This window comes from Mus caroli, unplaced genomic scaffold (genome assembly GCF_978045245.1).
Source record: "Mus caroli unplaced genomic scaffold, Mus_caroli_1 scaffold_1, whole genome shotgun sequence".
Classification (NCBI taxonomy): domain Eukaryota; kingdom Metazoa; phylum Chordata; class Mammalia; order Rodentia; family Muridae; genus Mus; species Mus caroli.
The window spans coordinates 179,511,097-179,536,100 of NW_028227256.1; the positions used below are offsets into that span (position 1 = coordinate 179,511,097).

Below are 25,004 nucleotides of genomic sequence, written 5' to 3' on the forward strand. Positions count from 1 at the left end.
AGACTTTGCATCTCACCTTAGTTAGACATTGAATAGATATTTTTATTTAGTTAGATATGGAATTGATATTTTTACTTTTATTCAATAATATGTACTTGTCAGAGCCCTACAAATGTAGTCTAAACTACCCTGTATCCTGTGCTACCCCATCTGGAAACTCCCTGTGCTGCCTGGGCACAAATGCCTGTTGTGTATGTTCACTAGAATGTCATACCCCGGTTCCTTGCACAATGTTGTGTCTCTTTAAATACTTTCAGCCATTTGAGTTTTATGTGAATTGCCAGATTATAGAATGTAGTCATTTTTCATGTGGCTGTTTATCTTTTTCTTAGAAAATATTATCTGGTGGGTTGGTTTTTTTACTGTGTATTTTACACCATAATGATTTAGCAGCTCTGTGCATTGTGGGTAAATTTTCTAAGCCTCAGAGTTTTAGAAGTGTTGCAATGTTCAAGCTGTATTAAAGATAATTTTCATTCAGTAAGCTCTACTCCTTTATGGCTTGAGCTTTTTGTACCCTAGCTTTAAAAACATCTTTTCAGCTATTTTTGTAAAGATATTTTCTATGAATTTCCTCAAAAAAATTAAATATTTTAAATATTGCATTTTTTCCTTTTTTTAGTTGATTGGAGTTTCTTTTTTAAAGTAGCATATATTTGTTTCCAAAAGGATAGTCAGTTTCCATGGTTTTTCTTCACTGGCATGCTACTTCTACAGTGCATCAAGTCTGCACATCGGTCAACAAGACTGACTTAGCAGTTTTTCGGAGCCCCTTGCTCCATCTCTATGTCTGTAGCACGCTGGTTTTCATATCACTGTGGCTCATGAAGTTATCCTGTCCCAAGTTAATATTGGTAGAGGAACTACACTCTGAGGTCAGAGACAGAGATCCATATGCTGCAACAGTAGCCGGAGTCAGACTAACAGCCTTTGTTCCTCCCTAAGACATAATCCCAAAGCGACACAGGGACTAAGTAACTGCAGGACATGGGCAATGTGTCACAAGAGCCTTGAGTTTGGTGCACCCAGCCCCTGGTCTTAAAAGAATACCGGCATCAAAAATATCCAACCTTTGCTTCTGAAGGAGACTTTTTAAATATACATTCTGGGTACCAAAGTTGTACTAAACTGGGATATAACTCAATGGTAGAGTGATTGGGTGAGTGAGTGAGTGAGTGAGTGAGTGAGTGAGTGAGTGAGTGAGTGAGTGTGTGTGTGTTTAATACATGAGGCCCTACAGTCAATTCCCAGAATTTTTACCCCCAAATCTGTTTTACATCCTTGAAAACCTAAGCTGGCAATGGCTCTTCTCTGATGGCATGCAAGAATATTAACCCATAAAGCACTTTCCACAAGGACACACACCTTTCCTTTACACGCTGTCTTCGCTTCTGGTGAATATCCCCAAGAGTACAATACTGTATTGACCACTAACTAATCCTGCTGACAGGACCCATAACCCAGATAGATTCATTTGACTTTGTATGGGACCTAAGACTTCTATCATGAGAACACTGAACAGCAGGGCAAGACTGACCTGGGCATCAGCCCCCATCATGAATACTCTACCTGAAGTTCCAGGTCCAAATGGGTACACAAATCCCAGAGCCCTCCCGAGTCCACCTTAGAGAGCCAGGTGGGATCTCTAAGATCTGTGTGTGAATAGACCCCTCCACTTGATCTTTGAAGTGTTAATCCAGGTGTGCACAGGTTTCTACACCATCCCATAAGGAGGGGCCAGTGTAGGTCAGTGAGCCATGAGACAAGACGATTCCCAGGCCTGGTTACTATACAGGAAATATAGACCTAACGGTGCACAGGTGCGCTCACTCGGAAAGTGAGGTCTCTTGTTCATTTGAGGGAGAGGGTTGTTTGCTTGATTGATTTTTATGGTTGTGATCTTAGGTGTGAACCGTGTCAAGTTCAAGGTGAGGACTGGTAAAGGTAGCAGGGCCCCAGTGTTGGTCTCAGTCAGTTCTAACACACTCATCTCTGCTCTTTGGAATGAGCATTATGGATGATTGATTGGTCCAGCTTCATCTTCTTGCTATGCATCAGAAGATGTCAGTCGTCTGGACCATGATTAACTGTGGAAATGGAGAGTGAGCCCTAGAATTCATGGGCACATGAGCAGTCTAGTCCTTGTGTTCCTCCTCCTCCCCCCAACCCCGACCCGTCTTCCCCCTCCTCCTCCTCATCTTCCCCTTCCTCTTCCCCTCCTCCACTTTCTCCCCTCTCCTTCTCCTCCTCTTCTGTTTTTTTTTTTCTGTGTTTGTGTGGTACTGAGGATTGAACTGAGGATTGTAGGCAAGCATTTTACCACAGACTGCCCCCTGCCATTTCCTCTGCTTGTAAGATCCTTACATACATCAGAGGAACCAGCACCACCGACCCCCCCAAAAGTATCAGAGCTAAAACCAAGAAAATGGCTTGAAAGCTATGAATGAAAAAAAGCTCAGTATTGTGCTTTGAGCAATCGGTGCATACAAAAGCATTGAGTTTGGAAAGAAAGCCAGGTAAGGTCATTCTGAGTTGGGAAGCGCACCAGCCATCAGGTTGCAAGCAGTGAAAGCAGAGGGAAGGCAGCCATTTGGAGAGACTTGGGAAGCCGGGTCACACTTACAGCCAAGTTGACAAGACTAAAGGGAAAGCAAAGGAGAGAGAGCAACAAGAATGACTGAGGGAAAGAAAAAGAAAAAAGGAAGAGAAAAATCATAGTGGTTCAGAAAGCCGCAAGGGGGCACTGGGACAGGAACAGGAAGTGCTCAGCACCAGGAATTCAAAGGGTTTCTTTGGTAAGGAGACTTCCTTGGTTCAGCCTTAGCCTACACAGTAAAGGCAGAGGCGGGGCAGAGAAAGCCTGGGCAGGCACAAGCACCTGTGTGTGTGTGTGTGTGTGTGTGTGTGTGTGTAGAACTTTAAACAGTTGCTCAGTGAAGGACCCCCGAAGGGAGACCCTCACTCAAGTCTCAGGAATAGCACACACCCAGCAAGACACTGAGACCGAACTTTCTGTAATCACACGAGGAAGTTTATTAACAGCAAGAAGACGGGACAAGAGCTCAAACCAGCATGCTGGGGCCAAGATTCATACACCACGCAGGGGTAGAGGAGTTCGACCCCGACCCTATTTTTCAGCAGGCTTATAAAGGCAAAAACCACAAACTAGGGGGAGGATCGGGGAGGAAATAGGGGAAGTCTAGGGGTAGATATTTGCTTCAAGGCACCTGGGACATTGAAACATTCTGCGGTTGCTTTTCTCAAAAGTTCCGGGTAATTAGGCCATCTGGCCGGGGGCCGGGGCCCGTGTTCTCAGGGCAGTCATTGTTTTATTTTTCCACTCTTCATTTCCCCACTCTTCTTGTGAGTAGCTATAATCTTAGAGCGACCCCTCTTCTTTTTCCGGCAAAGTCTCATACTGTTGTCGGAGCACCATTACCTGTATAGCATTAACCTTGTCTTTTACAAAAGCCACTAACTTATTAAGAATGCAAGGTCCAAAAGTGAGCAAAAGCAAAAGGATGATTAGGGGACCGGCAACGGTAGAAACAAGGGTGGTAAACCAAGGAGACTTATTAAACCAATTTTCAAACCAGCTCTGTTTATCTTCTCTTTCCCTTCTGCGCTTGTCTAACCGGTCCCTGAGTTTAGACATAGAATCTTTAATTACTCCAGAATGGTCTACATAGAAGCAACACTCTTCTTTTAGGGCTGCACAAAGTCCTCCTTCTTTGAGGAAAAGGAGGTCTAACCCTCTCCTATTTTGCAGTACTACCTCTGACAGGGAGGTCAAGGATTCTTCTAGTTTAGTTATGGACTGCTCTATGGCCCTCAGATCAGTGTCCATGGCAGTTCGCAATTCATCAAAGTATTGAGGGGTCTGAATTAAGGCGGTTGTACCTTTGCCAACCCCAGCCGCCACCCCCAGACCCAAGAGGACCACCAAAGTCATGGTAATGGGCTCTCGCTTATGGCGGACTCAATGGTCGAATTCATCGACAAAAGAGCTGTCATCATGGTACAGGAGCCTAGGGACAAGCTGAACTAGAATACAGTAATCTTTAGAAGTATTAAAAACAGAAGTAGATACACATGGAGTGAGACCAGCGTTGCAAGCCCACACTGTGTCTAAGGGGGGCACTAGGTACTGACCACTGTCGGAAAACTGGATATGTTGGGTCTGATTACAGAGGTGCAGTCTGCCATGTGTCACTTGACCCAAGCAAAGTCCGCTCCCTGAGACAGCTGCCAGAGTCAGTTTTCTGTTTTTCCCCCAAGGGCATTGAGAATGGTCTGCAGTTTTATTATAGGTTCTGACTTGGACGATTCCCTCATAATAGGGGGGACTAGAGGCATAGCACAGTCAGCAAGACTGAGTAATGTTGGGATTAGTACGGTTGAGGACCAGGAATGCCCCTTGTACCAGGCTAAACAGGCGATTCTCGGTGTCTGGGGGCGAGGGAGTGGTTGGGGCTAGATCTAGGGAAGGAGTGTAAGCATCAGTAGGGCCACCTAAAGTAGGCCCAGGGAGGATAGGTCTTAGAGGGGGTCTCTGATGCCTTTTAACTAAGACGGGGTTAGGCCCCACTGACTGGGCTGGAGGACTTTCTATCTTCAGCCGAACCTTAAAAGTGAATCCAGGGTTCGTCCCTGTCACATAAAATCTTAGGCCCCACTGCCTCCCCTTTATCCAATCTTCTTTTGCCTCTTTTCCTTTCTGAGTAAAAGTGATGTTTAAAGAATCATGGCCCTTATTTCATCTGGACACTACAATAAGATCCCAGCTAGAGGAAGGGTGCCAATAAGTGGTACCAGTGGTTTCACATCCCCACTGACTACAGAAGAAGCCCTCTGCTCCCCCCGCACCGGCGAGCCTCTTTTTTACTTTTTCCATCTCTGGGACAGACATAAAAGGACTCCTGATGGTGCCTCCTTTGTTTAGACTCACTACTACAGCCTGGTATATCTGCAATGTACTGCCCCTGGGAAGTTACCCCCTGGTTATATGACCGCTTCTGGCAGATTACCTCGCCCTGGGGCACTGTTTAATGTGACTCTTCAGGGATATCCCAAGCGTCTAATCCAGCCATCAAGGCACAGATTTCAGGGAACAGAGGGGCCACCATGTATAAGGGGGGGGGGCTACCTTTGAAGTACTCCATACAGTATCTCTGGCTTGAAAGATGACTTCCCATGTCATGGTCATGGGAGCATGAGGATTACTACCCAAGGTTGGGGCTACGGCGAAGGCGCAGATTAAGAGGATTGTCAGTGGCTGCCACTGTCCAGTCACCCTCATCTTGGTTTGGTGCTTTCTTTACACGGGAGGCGTGGATCTAGGCAGCAATCCCATCTACCTTCACTGCCATGGGGGTAGTCAACAGCACCAGATAAGGTCCTTTCCACTGGGGCTCAAGTGTGCAAGCACGATGTCGTCTGACCAAGACCGAGTCTCTGACCTGGAACCCATGGGGCACTGCTGTGGTCCCCGATGTGTAGGCTTCTTTGGTCTGGTTCCAGATCTGTGTTCTGACAACTTCTAAGGCCTTTAAGTGGGTAAACAGAGCAGAGGGTGAGGAAATGTCAGTGTTGGGATCCAATATCCCACCTGACTCAGTTAAGGGGGGCGGTCCCCCATACAGAATCTCATAGGGGGTGAGGCTGAAACATCCAGGAGTGTTTCAGATCCTGAGAAGCGCAAAGGGAAGGAGAGTCACCCAGTCCCAACCACCGGTCTCAATGGCTAATTTAGTAAGGGTCTCCTTTAGGGTTCTATTCATTCTTTCTACCTGTTCTGAGCTCTGGGGTCTGTAAGCACAATGTAATTTCCAATTAGTCCCCAGTTGTGTGGCCAATTCCTGACTTACCTGGGCAACAAAAGCGGGCCCATTGTCTGAGCCGATTACCTTGGGAATCCCAAATCGAGGCAGGATCTCTTCAAGAATTTTCTTAGTTACCACCTGAGCTGTTTCTGATTTAGTAGGGAAAGCCTCTACCCATCCTGAAAAGGTGTCTATAAAAACTAGAAGATATTTGTTACCATACTTCCCTGGCTTAATTTCAGTGAAATCTATTTCCCAGTAAGCCCCTGGTCAGTCACCTCTCAGTCTTTTCCCTGGTTCATTGAAGGGGCGTGCCACATTGGTCAGAGCACAAGCCTTACAAGTTTTGCAATTTGCTCATCGATGGAGTGCAGTTTGATCACATAATAGTTGGAAGATTGAATCAAGTCACATAACTTCTTTGCTCCCAGATGAGTCAACTGATGGATGCGTTCTACATATGCCCTCCCTTCTTTGTAGGGCAATATGATTTTTCCTTCTTTAGTTTTTGCTACACCATGATGGCTGAACCCCCGAGCCAGTCCTCGATCTCCCATGTCTTCAATTATGTCATAGTCTTTGGGAGTATATTCAAAACTAACTTCCAGGGTGTCGTGGGGTTCATCAATGGCCTCAACGGCCAGAGTAACTGCCCCCTGGGCCACCTGTTTTGCTGCCCAGTCAGCCATCTGGTTCCCTTTTGCTACCGGGTCACTGCTCTTTTGGTGCCCAGGACAGTGGACAATAGCGACCTTTTTAGGCAGATGTATAGCCTCTAGGAGAGCCAAGATTTCCTCCTTATTTTTAATTTCCTTCCCTGCTGATGTGAGCAGCCCCCTCTGCCCGTAGATGGCCCCATGTATGTGGGCTGTGGCAAAGGCATATCGGCTATCAGTGTAGATATTGATGGCCTTACCTTCTGCCAGTTCAAGTGCTTGGGTCAATGCCTGGAGTTCTGCTTTCTGTGCCAAAGTTCCTTCTGGTAAACTGCTGGCCCAAATTACCTGCTTTCCATCCACCACTGCTGCTCCTGCTCTTCTTTTTCCTTCCACCACGAAGCTGCTACTGTCCGTGTACCAGTTAGGTACACCTGGCCAAGGTTGATCAGTCAGGTCCTTTCTGGTTCCGGTCTCTTTGGCCAGGATGTTAGCGCATTGGTGCACTGGGGTGGAGTCATCCGCTTCAGGGAGCAGGGTGGCAGGGTTGAGGATAGCAGGCGGAGCAAAAGTTATCCCGTTTTAACAACAAGCTCTGGTAGTGTGTCATCCAGGCGTTTGTCATCCAGCGGTCAGGGGGCTGCCGCACAATACTTTCCAAAGCATGGGGAGCAATTACAGTCACATGTTGACCCAGAGTAAGCTTGTCAGCGTCTTTGACAATTAGGGCTACTGCAGCAATGGCTTTCAGGCAAGAGGGCCAACCACTGGCGACTGGGTCTAGCTTTTTGGACAGGTAGGCCACCGGCCGCTTCCAGGGCCCCAGAGTCTGAGTCAGGACTCCTAGGGCTATTCCAGCCCACTCATCAATGCATAGGGTGAAAGGCTTAGTCAAATCTGGCAAGGCCAAAGCAGGGGCTGCAAGCAGAGCAGCCTTTATGCCGTCAAAGGCTTTTTGGTGTTCCTCTGTCCAGGTGAACGGGACTTTTTCTTTAGTGAGTGGGTACAGAGGGGCCGCCAGCATTGCGAACCCCGATATCCAGAGTCTGCAAAAGCCCCGCCATCCAGAGTCTGCAAAAGCCCGCCGTCCCCAGAAACTCACGTACTTGTCGCAGAGTGGTGGGGGTCTGGATCTGCATCACAGTCTTCTTTCGAGCTTTGGTGAGCCACCGCTTTCCTTCTCGGAGGGTGTATCCTAGGTAGGTCACCTCGGTGCGGCATAGCTGAGCTTTCTTAGCGGATACCCAGTACCCCAACTCAGCCAGTTCATTCAGGAGTTTCTTGGTACTGTCGAGGCACAGTTCCTGGGTTGAGGCTACAAGCAGTAAGTCATCTACATACTGCAAGAGAGAAATCTGAGGGTTCTGTGCCCTAAAGGGCGCAAGGTCGCGGTGGAGCACTTCATCAAAAAGGCTAGGGGAATTTTTGAACCCTTGTGGCAACCGTGTCCAGGTCAGCTGGCCCGTATGCCCTCCCTCTGGGTCTGTCCACTCAAAGGTGAATAGTGGCTGGATGTTGGGGTGCAATTGGAGGCAGAAAAAGGCATCTTTCAAGTCTAGGACAGTGTACCAAGTCTGCTCTGGTGGGAGGGAGATTAATAGGTTGTAAGGATTGGGAACAGTAGGGTGAATGTCTTGTACCCTTTTATTAACTTCTCTCAAGTCTTGCACGGGTCAATAGTCATTAGTCCCGGGCTTGCGCACAGGCAGGAGAGGGGTATTCCATGGGGACTGGCAAGACACTAAAATCCCCTGTTGTAACAGTCTCTGGATATGTGGCCGGATGCCTTCTTTATCCTCCCTACTCATAGGATACTGTTTGACTGAGACGGGGGAGGCATCGGCCTTTGGCTCCACCACAACCGGTGGCACCTGTTTGGCTAATCCTGTTCCTGCCTGTTCATCCCAAACTCCAGAGAAAGCAGACATCCATTTGGATGCTGGTAACTACTTGGGATTCTGCTCATGGAGGCAGTACTCCTCTTCTAGGTGCAAAACCAAGCAAGCTACTGGGGCGCCCTCCAAGGTGACCTGGGGTCCCTTGGCAGTGAATTGAACTTGAGCTTTTAATTTGGTTAGTAGATCTCTTCCGAGTAGGGGGGCTGGGCACTCAGGAATAACAAGGAAGGAGTGAGTTACTTGTCCTTTTCCAACCTCTAGAGTGCGCTTGGTAGTCCAAGGGTAAAATTTGTGAGCAGTGGCCCCTATTACCATTGTTTTCTTTTTTTCTAATTGTCCTAATGGTTTGGTCAAGACTGAATGTTCTGCTCCCGTGTCTACTAGAAAATTAACAGGAGTCCCCTCCACAGAGAGCATCACCCTAGGCCTGGGGAGGGGGACCGAGCCCCGACTCCGCTAATCTTCTTCAAGGGCCAGCACTTTAGGTCCTCTCTGTCTCTTTTTGGGGCATTCTCTGGCCCAATGTCCCTTCTCTTTACAGTAAGCACATTGATCTTTTTCAAGTTGAAGTCTCTGTCCTCCTGGAGGTCTTCTTGCCCTGTTGCCCAAGTACCCTGACTGTCCTTTCTCTGACTTTCCTTCACCTACTACTGCAGCCAAAATCTTAGTCAAGCTTCTTTCCTGGTGGCAATCACACCGATTCTCTCTCTTCTGCCTCTTTTTTTTCTCTTTCTTGCTTTTCTTCCTCAGTCTCTCTCTTATGATACACTTTCTCAGCCTCCTTTACCAGGTCCTGTAAGGTATAATCCTGAAGTCCCTCCAACCTCTGCAACTTTTTCTTAATATCAGAGGCAGACTGACCAATGAAAGCCATAGCTACAGCCACTTGCTGTCCCTCCAAGGAGGGATCAAACGGGGTATATCTCCTATAAGCCTCCATCAGCCGTTCTAAGAAAATGGAGGGCGGCTCCACTGGACCCTGAAGAACCTCTCTTACCTTGGCCAAATTGGTGGGTTGCCATGCGGCCCCCTTGAGACCCGCCACTAGAGTCTGGCAGTAGACTGTGAGACGCTCCCTACCTTCCGCAGTGTTGAAATCCCAGTCGGAGCGGGCCAAGGGAAAAGCCGCATCTACAAGGTTGGGAAGATTAGTAGGGGTCCCGTCTGGTCCCAGGACATTCTTTCTGGCCTCCAACAGGATCCTCTCTCTCTCCTCCGTGGTGAAGAGGACCTGCAAGAGTTGCTGACAATCATCCCAAGTGGGCTGGTGGGAAAACATGAGGGACTCAAGGAGCCCAGTCAAGCCCGAGGGATTTTCTGAAAAAGAAGGATGATTAGTTTTCCAATTGTAGAGATCAGCCAAAGAGAAAGGCCAATACTGCAAGGGAGCAAGTTCATTTGGGCCCAGAGGAGGGCCACCAACATAGGCACGAAGGGGCAAGGCAATGGTGGAGTCAGGTCCAGGGACAAGCCATCTGGACTGTGACCCCCGCAGCTCCATGTCCCCACTGCGGGCCTGGCAGCCCCGACTCCTCAGAGGTAGGGACGGGTTCCACCAGCGCGGGAACCTGAGGAGGGAGAGGCTGAGGAACAGGTAAAGGGTAAGGGGGTGGCCGTGGCTCCGTCCACGGATAATCATTGATCTCAGGATAGATCCGTGGGGGAGCTGAGGGACCGGTCGGCTGCTGATTTGGTTTCGGTTTTGACATAGCAACAGCAACCGTCACCAAAGGAGTCCTGGATTCTTGTGCACGTCCGACTCCACCAGCAAGAACTACACGGCACACAAGTAGGATCCTTCTGCAGCCAAGCTTTAATGCATCTTGAGAGGGAGAGCATAAGCTTACACACGGATGCGAAGACCCTGAGGAACCCAGCCCTGTACCTTATATAGAATTTTTGTCCCACCTCTGACGTGGCGCATCATCACAGGGCCATTTCCAAACAGACCAGATAACGTACTTAACGGATGTATGTCCTTGCGGACAGGGACTATCCAGAGACATGTGCAGTAAGCCTTTTTACTTGTTCAAACACCCAGCTCATGTGCCATCTTGTAATGGCGAATGTGGGAGCGGCTTTCCACATCTCCTCCTTTTGTTTTAATTTTAAGGCCACCCAAGCGATCGAGAGTGAGGGTGGAGGTCAAATTCCCAGTGTGCAAGATAGGTCTTACACAGGGTCCTCCTCTTAGACTCTTCGCCCAGAGGAACCCTGGCCTGACCCTATGTCGTTTTTCCTGGGAGAAGGAAACTTGGACATATAACCTCCTTCCTTGTTATTCCTCCTGGAAGAGGTTTTAACAGCCGCTTTGCCCCTTCCACTGCAGTGCTTAGCCTCGCAACTCTCCTTGGGCTGCTGAAGCGCACTCACTCTGTCCCGTGCAATGAGACTAGCCTCGTGGGGTGCAAGAGCTGAGTGGCCAGCGACCTTTTACTATACATACTGGGTCCAAGTTCGGCTCCACACTTCTCTAGAAGGTCCCCATCCAAGCCTCATAAGATATGGTAATAATATCTTTCTTTCTTTCCTGACAAATCTTGAAATTTTGAATGCCCTGTGAGTATTGGCCACGCTCAACCACCGGGACAATCCTATTCAATCCACCCTGCCTCCCACAATCCCTTTCTTCATTTTTCCTGTCTTCATTCTGAGGTAATTCCAGGTTTCTGCAGCCTCAAGCAATTTCGCAATCAATGCTGGTTATTCTTAATATCCTCTCTCTCATAGGCAGCAATCCTATTTTAGCAACAAATAAAACAGCATCATTTAAAGGCGTTCATACATAGCCATTATCTCAAGCACTTGTACACGTTCCCGCAGGAGAGACACCACCTTTTTAAACAGGCAAGATCCTATCATAAGTATCAAAAGAAGCATCACAACTAGTCCCACGAGTGTGGAAATCAAAGTTGTCATCCAGGGGGACTGACTGAACCAGCCCTCAAACCATCCTTTATCGGCATCAAAGATTTTTTGTCTCTGTGCAAGGCGAGTTCTCAATTTTGCCATGCTGTATCGCACTAATCCGGTCTTATCGACCCAGAAACAGCATTCTTATTTAAGGGCGGCACACATCCAAAGAGGATAAACTCGTCTCTAAATTAGTAATTGATTTTTCAATTTCCTTTATATCCTCATGCATAGCTTGTTGCAAAATTTTAAGCTGATGAATATTATTAAGCGCTACCGCCCCTGTGCCTATACCAGCAGTGATGCCGCCTGTGGCCAGGCCTCCCAATAACACCGCTAAGATAATAGAGGCAGGATCTCTCTTAAGACATCGGGGGCCGGCATTCTCATAGGCTTCCACAACATGACTTATGGGATGATAAATAATCCTAGGCCATAGGGTTACCATAACACAAAAAATACTGGTAAAATTTAAGGTAGCAAGGGAAACGCAGGGGGTAAGGCCAGCACTACAGGCCCAATAAGTCCCTTCTGGCGGGCAAGATAGCCAGAGGACTGGGAATGAGAAGATATATTTGTATAACTTCTACTTATAGAAAAAATGGCGACCGGATCATGACCGATACGGTACAATCTCAGACCCCAACTTTTTGGGCCATCCCAGTTAGCTTTCTTTCCTGCCTCAGTAAAGGTAATCACCAATGGATTACATTGGCCCCCAGGGGTGGCTCCGATATGGCTAGTTTTTAAAGAATCATAGCAGGGGCCACAATCAACCCTCCTTCCATCCTTTGTGCATTTCCATTTTCCTCTCCCCCCATAAGTATAGCCAGGTGTATTTCCTCTCTAAACAGTAATGAAATCCCATGTAGATGAGGGATTCCAATAGGCATGCCCCGTAGTCTCACACTCCCATACTTTACTATAGCCCTCTGCCGGACCCCCACAATGAGGTGACACCTTATGACCAGGGCAAACATAGATGTCAAATTCTCTGGAAAATTCTCTTTGATTAATATATTGGCATCCATAATCTCCAGATGGATCATGATCAGAGGGATCCCATTCATTACCAACCAGATCACACAAATCTACATAAAGGGTTGGAAAAGCCTCTTTTAGGGCACCCTGCAAAACAGTCTTATTAGCAACAACTCCTGTTAACAAATTAGAACTAGTCCAAGTCACATTATAGATCTGATGTGGGTTACTCCCTGATCTTTGAGTTCCTCCCAGTGTCATCATTTCCAGAAGTAGGATCATCCATGTCCAGCTCCGTCGCAATGGGTTCTTCTTCCGCCTGATGGATTGTTCTTGTAAGGCGGGCAGGGAACTAAAAAGGGTTGGCTTCATCCTGTGGAAAGACACATACGGCTCCCCTGGATCTGATCAATATGGGATCCGGGCCCTTCCATTTGTTATTCAAAACATCTTTCCATTTAACCCTTTCTTTGGGCCTATCTGGCTCTGAGTAATGACGTTCAGCCGCAGTATGGCCATGAGCATCAAGATTTTAAAAATTGAGTGTAAAGAGTGCCATAGACACAGACACTCTTGGTACTCGGGGTAGAGCCTCCTCAACTCCCCCTTTCTGTTTTATTAGATAGGATTTGAGGGTGCGGTGTGCCCGCTCAACAATACCCTGTCCTTGAGGGTTGTATGGAAGTCCAGTCAAGTGGGTCACGTCCATCTGACGGCAGAACTGTTGGAATTTTTGAGATGTATAAGCTGGGCCATTATCAGTCTTAAGGAGTTTGGGTTTCCCCCAAGCACTCCATGCCTCAAAGCAATGTTGAATCACATGTGAGGCCTTTTCTCCAGTTAGGGGAGAAGCAGACATGATACCCGAGCACGTGTCAATGGACACGTGGAGGTACTGAAGTTGGCCAAAGGAGGGGACATGGGTAACGTCCATCTGCCAGACCTGTAGGGGTCGAATGCCACGTGGGTTAATTCCTACGTGGGGGACTGGCAGAAACTCACAACAGTTTTGACACTGAATGACAATGTCACGGGCCTCCTTTCTTGTCAAGGAGAAGCTACGACGCAGAGTTTCAGCCGTCACATGAAATTTGTTGTGAAACCTCCTGGCAGCTTCTATTGGAGACGATAAAGCTGCAGCCACCATTTTTGTAGCTTTGTCTGCCATATAATTTCCCTGAGCCATGGGCCCAGGCAGGCCCGAGTGGGCCCTGACATGAGTAATATAGACTGGAAATTTTCTGGCTAACAGTACTAGCTGTATTTGCTGAAAAATATGGGCAACCTTGCTAGATGACCTAATCACCCCAGTCACTTCTAAAAGATTTACAGCATTAACCACATAATGAGAGTCAGACACAATATTAAGGGCTCCTGAAAAGGTTTTTAAAACCTCCAGGACCACAAGACACTCCACTACTTGAGGAGAATTCTCACCAAACTGTTTAGAGGTGACCTCCCCATTGTGGACATAGGCACCTATGCCGGTTTTTGACCCATCAGTATATACCACGGCCCCATCTTCAAGTGGGGATTTAGATGTCACACGTGGAAACACAACTGGCTGATTCTGGGCAAACTGTAAGATGGGATGCTTGGGATAATGATTATCTATCTGTCCTTCAAAGGAGGTAACCAAGACTGCCCAGTCATTGGAGGTGGCTGCCAGAGTTTGAACTTGTACAGCGGTGTAAGGCACAATTAGGGTATCTGGGTTTTTTCCAAAGTGGGTAATAGCTGCTTTCAGGCCCCTAAGGGCAAGCTGTGCAACTGCATTAGGATACCATTCTATTATTTTAGCAGGGGAAGCATTTGGGTGCACCCACAGTAGAGGTCCACCCTGCCATAAAACTGCAGTCGGCAATTGGGTTGTCTTAAAAACACACAAATCAAAAGGTTGAGTATCATTAATGCGATGCAATTGGGCCTCCTGCAAAGCCCCCTCAACTGCTCGCAACGCCTGGTCAGCAGCTGGAGTAAGGGCTCTAGGGGAGGAAATATGAGAATCCCCTTCCAATATTTCAAATAAAGGTTTCAACTCCGCCGAGGGGATTTTCAAAAAGGGTCTAAGCCAATTAATATCTCCCAGCAACTTTTGAAAATCATTTAAAGTATGAAGATGGTCCCTCCGTATTTCTATTTTCTGGGGTGCAATCCTGTCTGGGGTAATTATCGACCCTAGAAACTGTCCTGTATCAGAAACCTGCACCTTTTCTGCAGCTATTTGCAAACCCCACCGTTGAAGAGTGTCCAACAAACAGGGGTATGCCCTTTTTAATAGGCTCAGGTCTTTGTGACACAAAAGAACATCATCCATATAATGTATTAAAATTAAAGAAGGAAATTGTTCCTTTATTGGGCTAAGAGCCCTTTGTACATAAAGCTGACACATGGTGGGACTATTGGACATGCCCTGGGGCAAAACTTTCCATTGATATCTTCTATCTGGTTCCATCTGATTGAATGAGGGAACTGTGAAGGCAAAACGAGGCCTATCCTCAGGGCATAATGGTATAAAAAAAAGCAATCCTTAATATCTATAATAATTAAATTCCATTTTCGTGGCAGGGCAGATAACGCCGGCAAACCACGTTGCACGGGGCCAATTAACTTCATTTGTGCATTAATGGCCCTTAAATCATGAAGCAACCTCCATTTTCCAGATTTATTTTTAATAACAAATATGGGAGTATTCCAAGGAGAGACAGACGGCTCGATGTGTCCTAAATTTCACTGTTCTTTTATTAATTGTGTTACTGCCTCTAATTTTTCAGAGGATAAAGGCCACTGAGGAACCCACACCGGGTCCTCTGTTTTCCATGGTATAGGTTGTGCTATCTCAGCGGCCCCTAGGAAAAACCCAGTCCCTGTTTTCTATAATTTTCCTTTGGTGCAATATGCATTATTCGTCCCTGTCCTTGTGCACCCAGTCCCTCCCCATCTCTATAACCCATCTTGGTCATGATATACTTTGCTCTATCTGAATAGTTGCCTTCTAAGGAAACTGTCTCATTAGACAAGACGAGACTCATGTGCTGCATGATATCCCTTCCCCAGAGGTTAACCGGGAGCGGGAGCACATAGGGTACAAATTTTCCCTGCTGACCTTCAGGGGATCTCCAGGTTAAAGCAACAGAACTTATAGTGGGACAGAATTGGTATCCCAGACCTTGTAACAAATGAGATGATTCTGTGGTGGGCCAAGTTTTGGGCCACCAATGTGTGGAAATTATACTTTTATCTGCTCCGGTATCTAGAATGCCCTCGAATTCTTTCCCATTTATCTTAAGGCGGAGCTTAGGTCTGCTATTTAACGATACCACTAAGTAGGCCGAATCACTTCCGGAGGAACCCATTTTATTCACATCCTGTCCCACAGGCTCCTCTCTGGCGTTATCAGGGAGGAGCAATAGCTGGGCAATCCTGTCCCCTTTGTTAATAGAGAAGACGCCCCGAGGGCTGGAACATAGGACTTGAATCTCAGGAGAGTGTTGGCGATCCACCACTCCTGGGTGTACCACCAAGCCTTGTAAGGTGAGCGAACCTCGACCAAGAATAAGGCCCATGGTCCCCGGGGGCAAAGATAATACAGACTCCACCGGGACCGGTTGAATGTTCATTTGGGGCATTAGTAGGAAGTCGGTGGCGGCACGCAGGTCCCTTGAGGGTCTTCCTGGGCCTCCTCTCTGGTTGCTTCCTGGGTCCTGACAAATCGGTTCCCATATCTTTGGGGGCCCTGAGACCGGGGGCCCGGTTTCCCGTTTTTTGTTACACGAGGAAACTCCTTAGTATCATTAGCCTTCTGTGATGCAAGTAGCCTGCCATTGATATCTCTGACAGACCGACATTGATCTGCCCTATGATAACCCTTACCGCACTTGGTACATAGGGTAAGGACCATCCTCTCACGAGGAGGGGCCCTGCAGTCTCTTTTGAGATGGCCAGGCTTGCCACAATTATAACATGTTTTATGTCCCTTTTGTCCTGTTGCTTGTTTTTGTGATTGAAGAATTGCAGCCGCCAGGCCTGCATTAGTAAGGGGTCCCCCCAACTCACGGCAAACTCTAAGCCAATCCTGTAAGCCTTTGCTCTTTCTATGGGCGATAGCTGCTCGGCACTCCTGTGTGGCTTGTTCAAAAATTAACTGTACTATTAAGGGGTTTGCGGCCTCAGAGTCCCCAAAAATTCTCTCAGCCGCTTCTGTCATTCTTGCCACAAAATTGGAGAAGGGCTCTTGGGGGCCCTGAATAATTTTTGATAATTGTTGATTGGCCTCACCCTTGTTTGATAGAGCTTTCCATGCCCTAATAGCAGAATGTGCAACTTGCGCATAAGCTCCCCATGCATAGTTGTTTTGATCAGCCGCATACAGGCCCTGCCCTGTTAACAGGTCGAAGGTCCAATCGCGTTGTTCCGGGGTGAGTGCTGCCACATTAAACCTAGCTAGATTTTGGGCTGCCTCATGCCATAGGGCTTTCCATTCCATATACTGTCCCATGGTTGGTAAAACAGCTTTGGTAATCATCTGCCAATCTGAAGGAGTGAGTGGATTTATGGCCAATCTATCTAGTTGCATCAATGTAAAGCTCCCTGTCACCCCATATTTCCCTACCGACTCCGCAAGTTCCTTAATTTGATTGTATTCTACGGGTGCATAAACCCTACCTCCTTCCCCATTATCGAAAACGGGGAAGGCTTGTGTCACTTTATGGCGGGTTTTTTCAGAAAGAAGTGAAGAAGATGCGGGTCGTGCCCCATAAGGGGGTGGGGCAGTAGGGGTAAGCTGCATGCGTTGTTGGAGTGGGGGCTGTTTTTTATTTTTATACCTTGGGATCCTTTCATCAGGGTGATACCTCTCTTCTTCATATCTAGCTGCAGTTTCCTCTAAGTCCTCTTCCTCAGAGGAGTCAAGTTTGTCGCTCGAACTTGAGCTAATTTTCAGTTCTTGAAGTTCCCTTACTGGGTAGATACTCCCCTTTTTTTCTTATCATCATTAGAAGGGTGATCCAACCTTATAGGTTGATCAGGCTTCTCTCCCCCTTTTTTACCTTTTCCGGGGGGTCCCTTTTCTCTTTTCTTGGATATCCCTTTTGTATGTACTCGAGCACCCAACCTCTCACTCCGCTCGGTTTCTGACATGCTATCTTGGACTGATTCTAACGCGTGCTGGCTTTCCTGTCTTACTGGACCGCAGGTTTCATCCTCTAGACAGTTATTAACCATCTTCCAAATGGCCTTGGTCCCAGGGCGAAGATCGTTCTCTAACAGTTTTCTATCTAGATCTTTTCCCAATTTTTTCCACGAGGCGCGGGAAAGTGATCCGGAGCAGGCGTACCATGGCGCCACACGGTCAACTTCCTTCACAAAAATTTTAAGTGTGCGGGGTGCAATCTTAATGTCCCTTTGTTTAAGAAGGTTATCAAGGGCTTGAACCACAGATTGGGACGAACCCATTGTGGATGGTGCCTGCGGTTTATCTACACCCGACTTACGTAGCACGGCAGATTTCTACCTCCTCTCGGCTTATCTACGTCCGTCTGACAGGAGATCTGACAGGAGATCAACGGCCGAAATGTCAACGGTCGCAGGGCCGCTTATCTACGTCGGACTTATCCGCAACCCTCAACAATACAACACCAGGAAGAAAATGAAGAAGACTCCGATCACTAACACCGCCGCCTCGGGCAAACCCTCCCAAGGTGGAGACAGTTGAAGACCAAGATTAGAAAAAAATCCGACACACCTCTCCGGGCGGAGTCCACTGCAGTTCTGAATCCACCTCAACGCTGAGGGGTCTCCGGTGGTGCGAACGATGTCTCGAAGTCCCGGGTTTTCGGCACCACTTCTTGAGCGCGTCCAACTCGACCAGCAAGAACGACACAGCACACAAGTAGGATCCTTCTGCAGCCAAGCTTTAATGCATCTTGAGAAGGGAGAGCATAAGCTTACACACAGATGCGAAGACCCTGAGGAACCCAGCCCTGTGCCTTATATAGAATTTTTGTCCCGCCTCTGACGTGGCGCATCCTCACGTGGCGCATTTCCAAACAGACCAGATAACGTACTTAACGGATGTATGTCCTCGCGGACAGGGACTATCCAGAGACATGTGCAGTAAGCCTTTTTACTTGTTCAAATACCCAGCTCATGTGCCATCTTGTAATGGCGAATGTGGGAGCGGCTTTCCACACTGGATATCCAGGGTCGCACCCAGGGTGGAGGATTCTGGACCAGATCCTGCCAAACAAGTATGTAGGGGACCTGGTCCAGATGGCCCCCTGGTGTCTGAAAAGCAAGACACTTTACAGTGTAGATAATGGGTAAATGAAAGGATCCATCTTGCGGCCAGCCAACGCCAAATGTCAGCCATTCAGATGAACAAAAAGTCCGCCACGGTCCCTTTTTTACTTCAACATACAAACTATGAGCCCTACTCTTAATGTCCGTCCAATGATTTAAAGTCAGAGTCAAAGGGGTTGTCACAGTCTGTCCCATTTCTATAACACTTACACTGAAGACAATCACAAAGACAATCACAGAAAGAGACAAAATGAGCCACCAACTCTGAGTCGACCAGAAATACCAAAAAGAGTCAGCCGGCCTGGAAGCAGGTAGCTGACACAGATCGTCAAGGAGAAGACTTATCTCCTGACTATTCCCGCGGGGGTCCACCAGGCATCCCTGGTCCTCCTCCTGTCCTCCTGGGACGTCTCCCAGGGCGAACGGATGGTGGACACTAGATACGTCTATCTCTCTTTTTTTTTTTTTTTTTTTTGTCATTCACTTTTCCGCATACTTTATTTGTTACAAACATACAATTTTTTAAATATAGACTGTAAAACTCCATTTGCAAAAGTCTGCTATTGGAAGGAGTGCACACCAGCAGGAAGGATTCTTAAACTTTTTATTTCTATGAGTTTTTCTGTCAGTTTTGCTAGTTAGTGGTAAATACGGGACCTACCATTTTACAGACCTGTCTGAAGCTTCTGGCTGTATTCACATTGCTCTTTGAAGCAGCCCTGCTTGTCTCACAATTGATCAGAATCTGAGCTTCAACCTACAGGCAGTGAGATCACCAGCCCATCTGGACTCTGCTTTGAACGGTTTTCAGGAAGTGTGGTTTCTGGATGGGTACTGCACTTCATGGATTTGTTTGAATTGCCCATGCAGCTGTGTTTGTTAAAGTGCATACTTCTTTCAAAAAATAAGAGGAATAATCTTTACTCTTTAACCAAGGTACTTAAAAAAATGAACTTTTTGGTCTCTCAGCAGATATTTCCCAAATTGATCCTATCGCTACAAATTTTAGTGTTCTATTTACAAATGTTTATAGGGTTCCGGGTGGAGGGGACCTTATAAAATCAAAGGTTCAGCTTCACTTGAAGCAGAAACCAGCTCTACAGATCCATACACAGGCATACACACTGGTTTACGATGCATAATAAGCACGTTGGTATTTACACAGAGACTAAAGACATTCCCAAACCCTCTTTAATTCCAACTTAAGCTAATTGTACATCTAGACCAGGAAGCTGTCTCCTGCTATCAAGATTTGGTTTTAACTCATTCAAATTACTTCTGAAGATTCCCAACTAGAAGGACGTTAAGTCCCAGCTTTGGAGTGAAGAACCTAGCCTAACAGAGCCTCTGGCAGACAGGATGGGCAGTGAGATTCCTACAATACAAAGTATGTCATCTGCACTTTATTCACAAGACTGGTAAGACATCTGCATAAAGATTCACAAGAGTAAATGCCTAATACAACTGTTCTAACTTCAGGGAAAAAAAAAAGTCCAAATACACTGACAATCTTAATTTCAAATATCAAGGTCACAGAAAAATAACTAAAATATACTTGCCTGCCAAAAAAATATGCAAAACCACAGACTCTGTAAAAAACTGTGTCACGCTGACCCACAGCCAAGTGTCTAGAGTTTTGGCCCAACCTCCTGACTTCCCAGACTCCTGAGGCCTTTGGTTGGATGGACAGTGACATGGGTGTGGAGAAAGGGTTTTACAAAACCTCCAAATCCCCACATGCACCGGGCTCAGAGACAGCCCTGCTCATTTTCTTGGACTTTCCTGGACTTATATTTCTGAGACGTCTATCTCTATCCACCTCGCTCTCCCTCTCAGAGAGCGGTCTCACAGAGCGTCCGCAAAACCGAAACTGTGATTGCACCAGATTTTTAGACAGAATACAGACACAGAACCGAGACAAAACAGAGAACCTTACCTCCAAGTGGGTCTAGGACCCTTGGGTGGTTGCGCAGATCCTGGACGAGCCCCCAGATGAAGGACCCCCCCACCAAGGGAGACCCTCACTCAAGTTTCGGGAATAGCGAGCACCCAGCCAGACACTGAGACCGAACTTGCTGTAATCACACGAGGAAGTTTATTAACAGCAAGAAGACGGGACAAGAGCTCAAACTGGGGCCGAGACTCATACACCACGCAGGGGTAGAGGAGTTCAACCCCAACCCTATTTTTCAGCAGGCTTATAAAGGCAAAAACTACAAACTAGGGGGAGGATCGGGGAGGAAATAGGGGAAGTCTAGGGGCGGATATTTGCTTCAAGGCACCTGGGACATTGAAACATTCTGCGGTTGCTTTTCTCAAAAGTTCTGGGTAATTAGGCCATCTGGCAGGGGGACGGGGCCCATGTTCTCAGGGCAGTCAGTATTTTTCCACTCTTCACTCAGCACGCTAATCTGTGCCTTTCCTTCAGGTTTGTGTTGGCGTGATTCTAGTGGGCCCAACAGGCGGAGGAAAGACGACAGTCAGGAAAATTTTAGAGAAAGCATTGATAACACTTCCAGTTACTTCTGCCATGCTTATGAAAGAAAGGCAATCTGATTCAAAGGTGAATATCTACTAAATAAGACATTTCCATCTGTGCAGACTAGATGCTTTAGTATAATAGATATTCTTTCTGTGTATTTTAACTACTTATTCAAGTTATTGCTAAAAGTTTTGTAGTAAGAAATCTTTGTAGTAAGTGAGAATTTTGAAATTTAGATAACAAACTTGTGATAAGGGGTGTAAAATGTAATTGTTGATTGTGTATTTTATATTTGGCTACTTTATTGAATTGATTTATGAAATTCCAATTGCTTCCTAAGTATTAATTCAATCACCTTCAAGTAAAAATAATTATACCTCTTTTCCAATATTTATATGATTTTATTCTGTTATTAAATTAATTAAAACCCTCTAAGATAGTGTCAACTATAGTTCTTATTCCTTACTTTACCTGAGATGCATATTTCAATATGTTATCTTTATCCCTAATAATTTATTCTTTTTTTAAATTTTTTCCTAGAAAAAAATCTCACCACATTAAGTTTCTATTCCCCAAACCTGTGCATTTTTGGTGACTGGAACTTATATAATGATTGTTAGAGGTTGGAAGGGGACTGGAGAGATGGCTCTGCAGTTAAGAGTCCTGGCTGCTCCTCCAAAGGTCCTGTGCTTCCTTCCCAGCACCTACATGGCAGCTCACACCTGTCTGTAGCTACTGTTCCACAGGATCTGATGCCCTCTTCTGGCTTCTATAGCACAAGCATGCATACAATACACAGGCACACATACAGGCAGAACACCCATGCACATAAAACAAAATTAAATTTTAAAACTAAAATAATTGTTAGTCTTTGTCTTTTAGCTAGTTGGTGTGCTATGCTGTGTTTTGACAAATGTATTACTTACTATTAAATAAATATTAATTGTCCCTGGATTCTCAGGAAGCCTCTATGTACATGTTTTAATGCAATATAAAATAAAATACTCCACTAAGTCATGTGAACTTCAGTTATTTGAAGATTTCACTGTTGGTAGTGTACTACAACATCTTAGAATGTTAGCTTCATAGTTATATGAATTTTTTCTGTTGGTATAAAATTTTGTCTTCAGAACTGTTCATGTTGTACTTTCTAATTCTTATCATTGTCTATAAATTCCTCTTCTAACCAGTCCTCAATGAGTTCTTAAGCAGTAATTGTCATTGATGAGAAAAAAACTATCATACAGCAAGACCAGGTGGGACCTCTTCAGGAATCACATTCACTATTAAATCAGTGCAGTACGTACATAATAGGACAAGAGCCACATGCTCATATTATGTTCCAAAAAAGGAATGGGGTAGTGTTTCATTTTCCTTTGTGATTAAAAGAAAAGAAAAGTCAGAACACCAGGATAGCAGAATGTTTGGGGAAACTCACTCATACTCCCATGGTGACAAACTGGAAGCTTCTCCTACAGCCACGAATGAGACAAGTCTGTCTGCAGCACTACAGTTAAACATGGCACCAGACGTGATTGAAGGCCTGTACAGAAGACGTCACAGGTGGCTCCTCAAGAATAAAAGGCAAAATGTGCTGCAGGGTGACTCAGAGAGTCAGGAGCCTGGTGGCCACAACCTGAGCATCTTAGCTCAGTCCCCAGGACCCTCAGGGTGAAGAGAGAAGTGATTCACACAAGCTACTCTGACCTTGTTTGTGCACACACACACAAATACATACACACACACAAATACATACACACACACAAATACATACACACACAGGCACACCCACACATACACACACACACACACACACACACACACACACACAATAAGTATGGTAAGAAGAAGTTAAACATATACCATATAGGGTTATTAGACTGGTATTTGTGAATGTTTTAAAGGTATGAGATTAGTTTGGGATACACAATTCTAGGTGAAAATGTAAGCTTAAAAATCTTCATTTACACAGCACTATAACAGTTATTTGAAAATTCGAGTGTCTCATTACTGAAAGTGAATTGCTGTCTTGAGAACTAGTGTAAATCTATCTGTCAGTGTTCACATAGTCTGAGTCTATTATTCAGCTTGTACATTTACATCTTCTTAAATTGACCCTTTTAGTAATATGCACTATTTTTGCCTCAAACTTTTTTACCCCAAGTATATTAGTACAGATGCCAAGAATTCTTTCGGTCACTATATATGACATATTTTACCATCATCTTACTTTTAAAATAATTATTTGAAGACAAGTTTGCCTCATTTTTTAAAATGACTTGAACACTTATTTTTGCAGGCAGAATATGTTTAGAGCATATTTTAACCTTTTATCCACTGTGCTATTCTCTTCCTTTTGGGTAGTAAATTTAATCCATTTACATTTAAAACAGTTATTCAGCCCTTGTGCTGGGTTGTTCCCCTTCCCCCTCGCTTTCCTATCCCCAACATCTTTTGTTCCATAGTACTTCTTTATCTACTATTCGATTCCCCCAACATACAGTGTATCCTTTTAATTTCCTCTTCATCTTCTTTTCTGTATTTTTTTTTTAGGTTTTTTTTCCTAATGGTTACCTTGAGGTTACACTTAATATCTACTATGAGCCTCCTAAAACTTATGAGCTGAATCCCTCAGACTGTATTTGGAGACAAGCCCTTTACAGAGATAAAACTGAAATGAGGCTCTGAGGGAAGGCCCTAATCTAATACAATTGGTATTCTCTCACCTTGATCTTCTAGTCTCTAGAAGTAGGGGGGGGGGATAGTTTAAGTCACCTAGTCTTTTTTCTTTTAAAGAAGCCTTACCAAATTTATGCATCATACTAAATACCAGTCCTGTGGATTGATATCATCTCAGTCCCCATGGCATATGTTAGTTCTGGTCTTATCCATTGAACCACACCCAGCTGTGTACATGTGTCTTACATGTGATTCTCAGTATACACAGCTGGGTTTTTATTATCTTAATTTCCCAAAGATTCCCACTGCTTGTATATCTGTACCCATAACTTCTTGCCTTGCATTATGTAAATCTGTGTGCTTCTGGTGGTATGTCTGCCCCTTACCCTACTTAAATCTGAGTGAGATGAAGCAGAGAATAGTTTGGGTGGAGCCCAAGCAAGTTACAATTTTGTGGATAAGATCTAAAAAGACTGAAAGCACACCCTGCTTCCCCTCCTCTCTGCAGGGCACCCTGGCTCCCAGCATGCCGCATCCCAGTCAGAGCCTGTGTCCTGTAGTGGAGCTCAGTGAGACATCTTGTTAATTACTACCTTTATAGAGGTTTGGTTTGATGTGAAAGATTTTTCCCAAAACCCATTGGCAACAGCGGTGTAAACAATTAAGTAATTGTACTATACCTAGTTCCTTTTAAAATATCACTGGATCTCTTGTTCCCTGCCCCCAGTCTACAGGGAAAAAAGGAAAAGTCGATGTTTGTGTTTTGAATCCAAAATGTATCACTCTTAGCGAACTGTATGGACAGCTGAACATTAATACCATGGAATGGAACGATGGGTTACTATCGGCAGCAATTCGAAATTATGTCCATATGAACTCTGCAGATTACTCTAAGAAAGACAATGATTTTGAACTGTCAGGAATCACAGACTTATCTAATGTAAGTTTACTATGGAGTTTAATAATTTCCTTTGACTAATATAGGCAGTTGCATAGCTCAAACTCTTTTTATTAAAACATAATTAACCACCTATTAATATAAAAGAAGCATTATAAACAGTTTTAAAATATAAGTTATTAAAAATAGAAATTACACTGTTGAGTTTTTAAGTGGTCAGTAAACCATAGGGTGAAGTTGAAGATAATTGTGTTGAAAGAAATGCAAAGAGGACGAGGCTCATGATAGAGGGTAACTTGGTAAGCAAGTGTCGCTAAAGGACAATTAAAGAAATGAGGACGGGTTTGTAAAGAAGGGAAAAGGAATCAATTATTT

At 45.5% G+C, this 25,004-nt stretch overlaps 1 protein-coding gene across 1 annotated transcript in view; it reads left to right on the plus strand.

The window, feature by feature from the left end:
* Dnah14 (dynein axonemal heavy chain 14) overlaps positions 1–25,004 on the plus strand; it is a 258,755-nt gene that overhangs the window by 100,381 nt on the left and 133,370 nt on the right. Inside the window, exons 37-38 of the mRNA XM_021185047.2 lie at positions 20,999–21,133; positions 24,459–24,671. Coding sequence (XP_021040706.1) covers positions 20,999–21,133; positions 24,459–24,671 — 348 coding nt within the window. The remainder of the gene's footprint in view (positions 1–20,998; positions 21,134–24,458; positions 24,672–25,004) is intronic.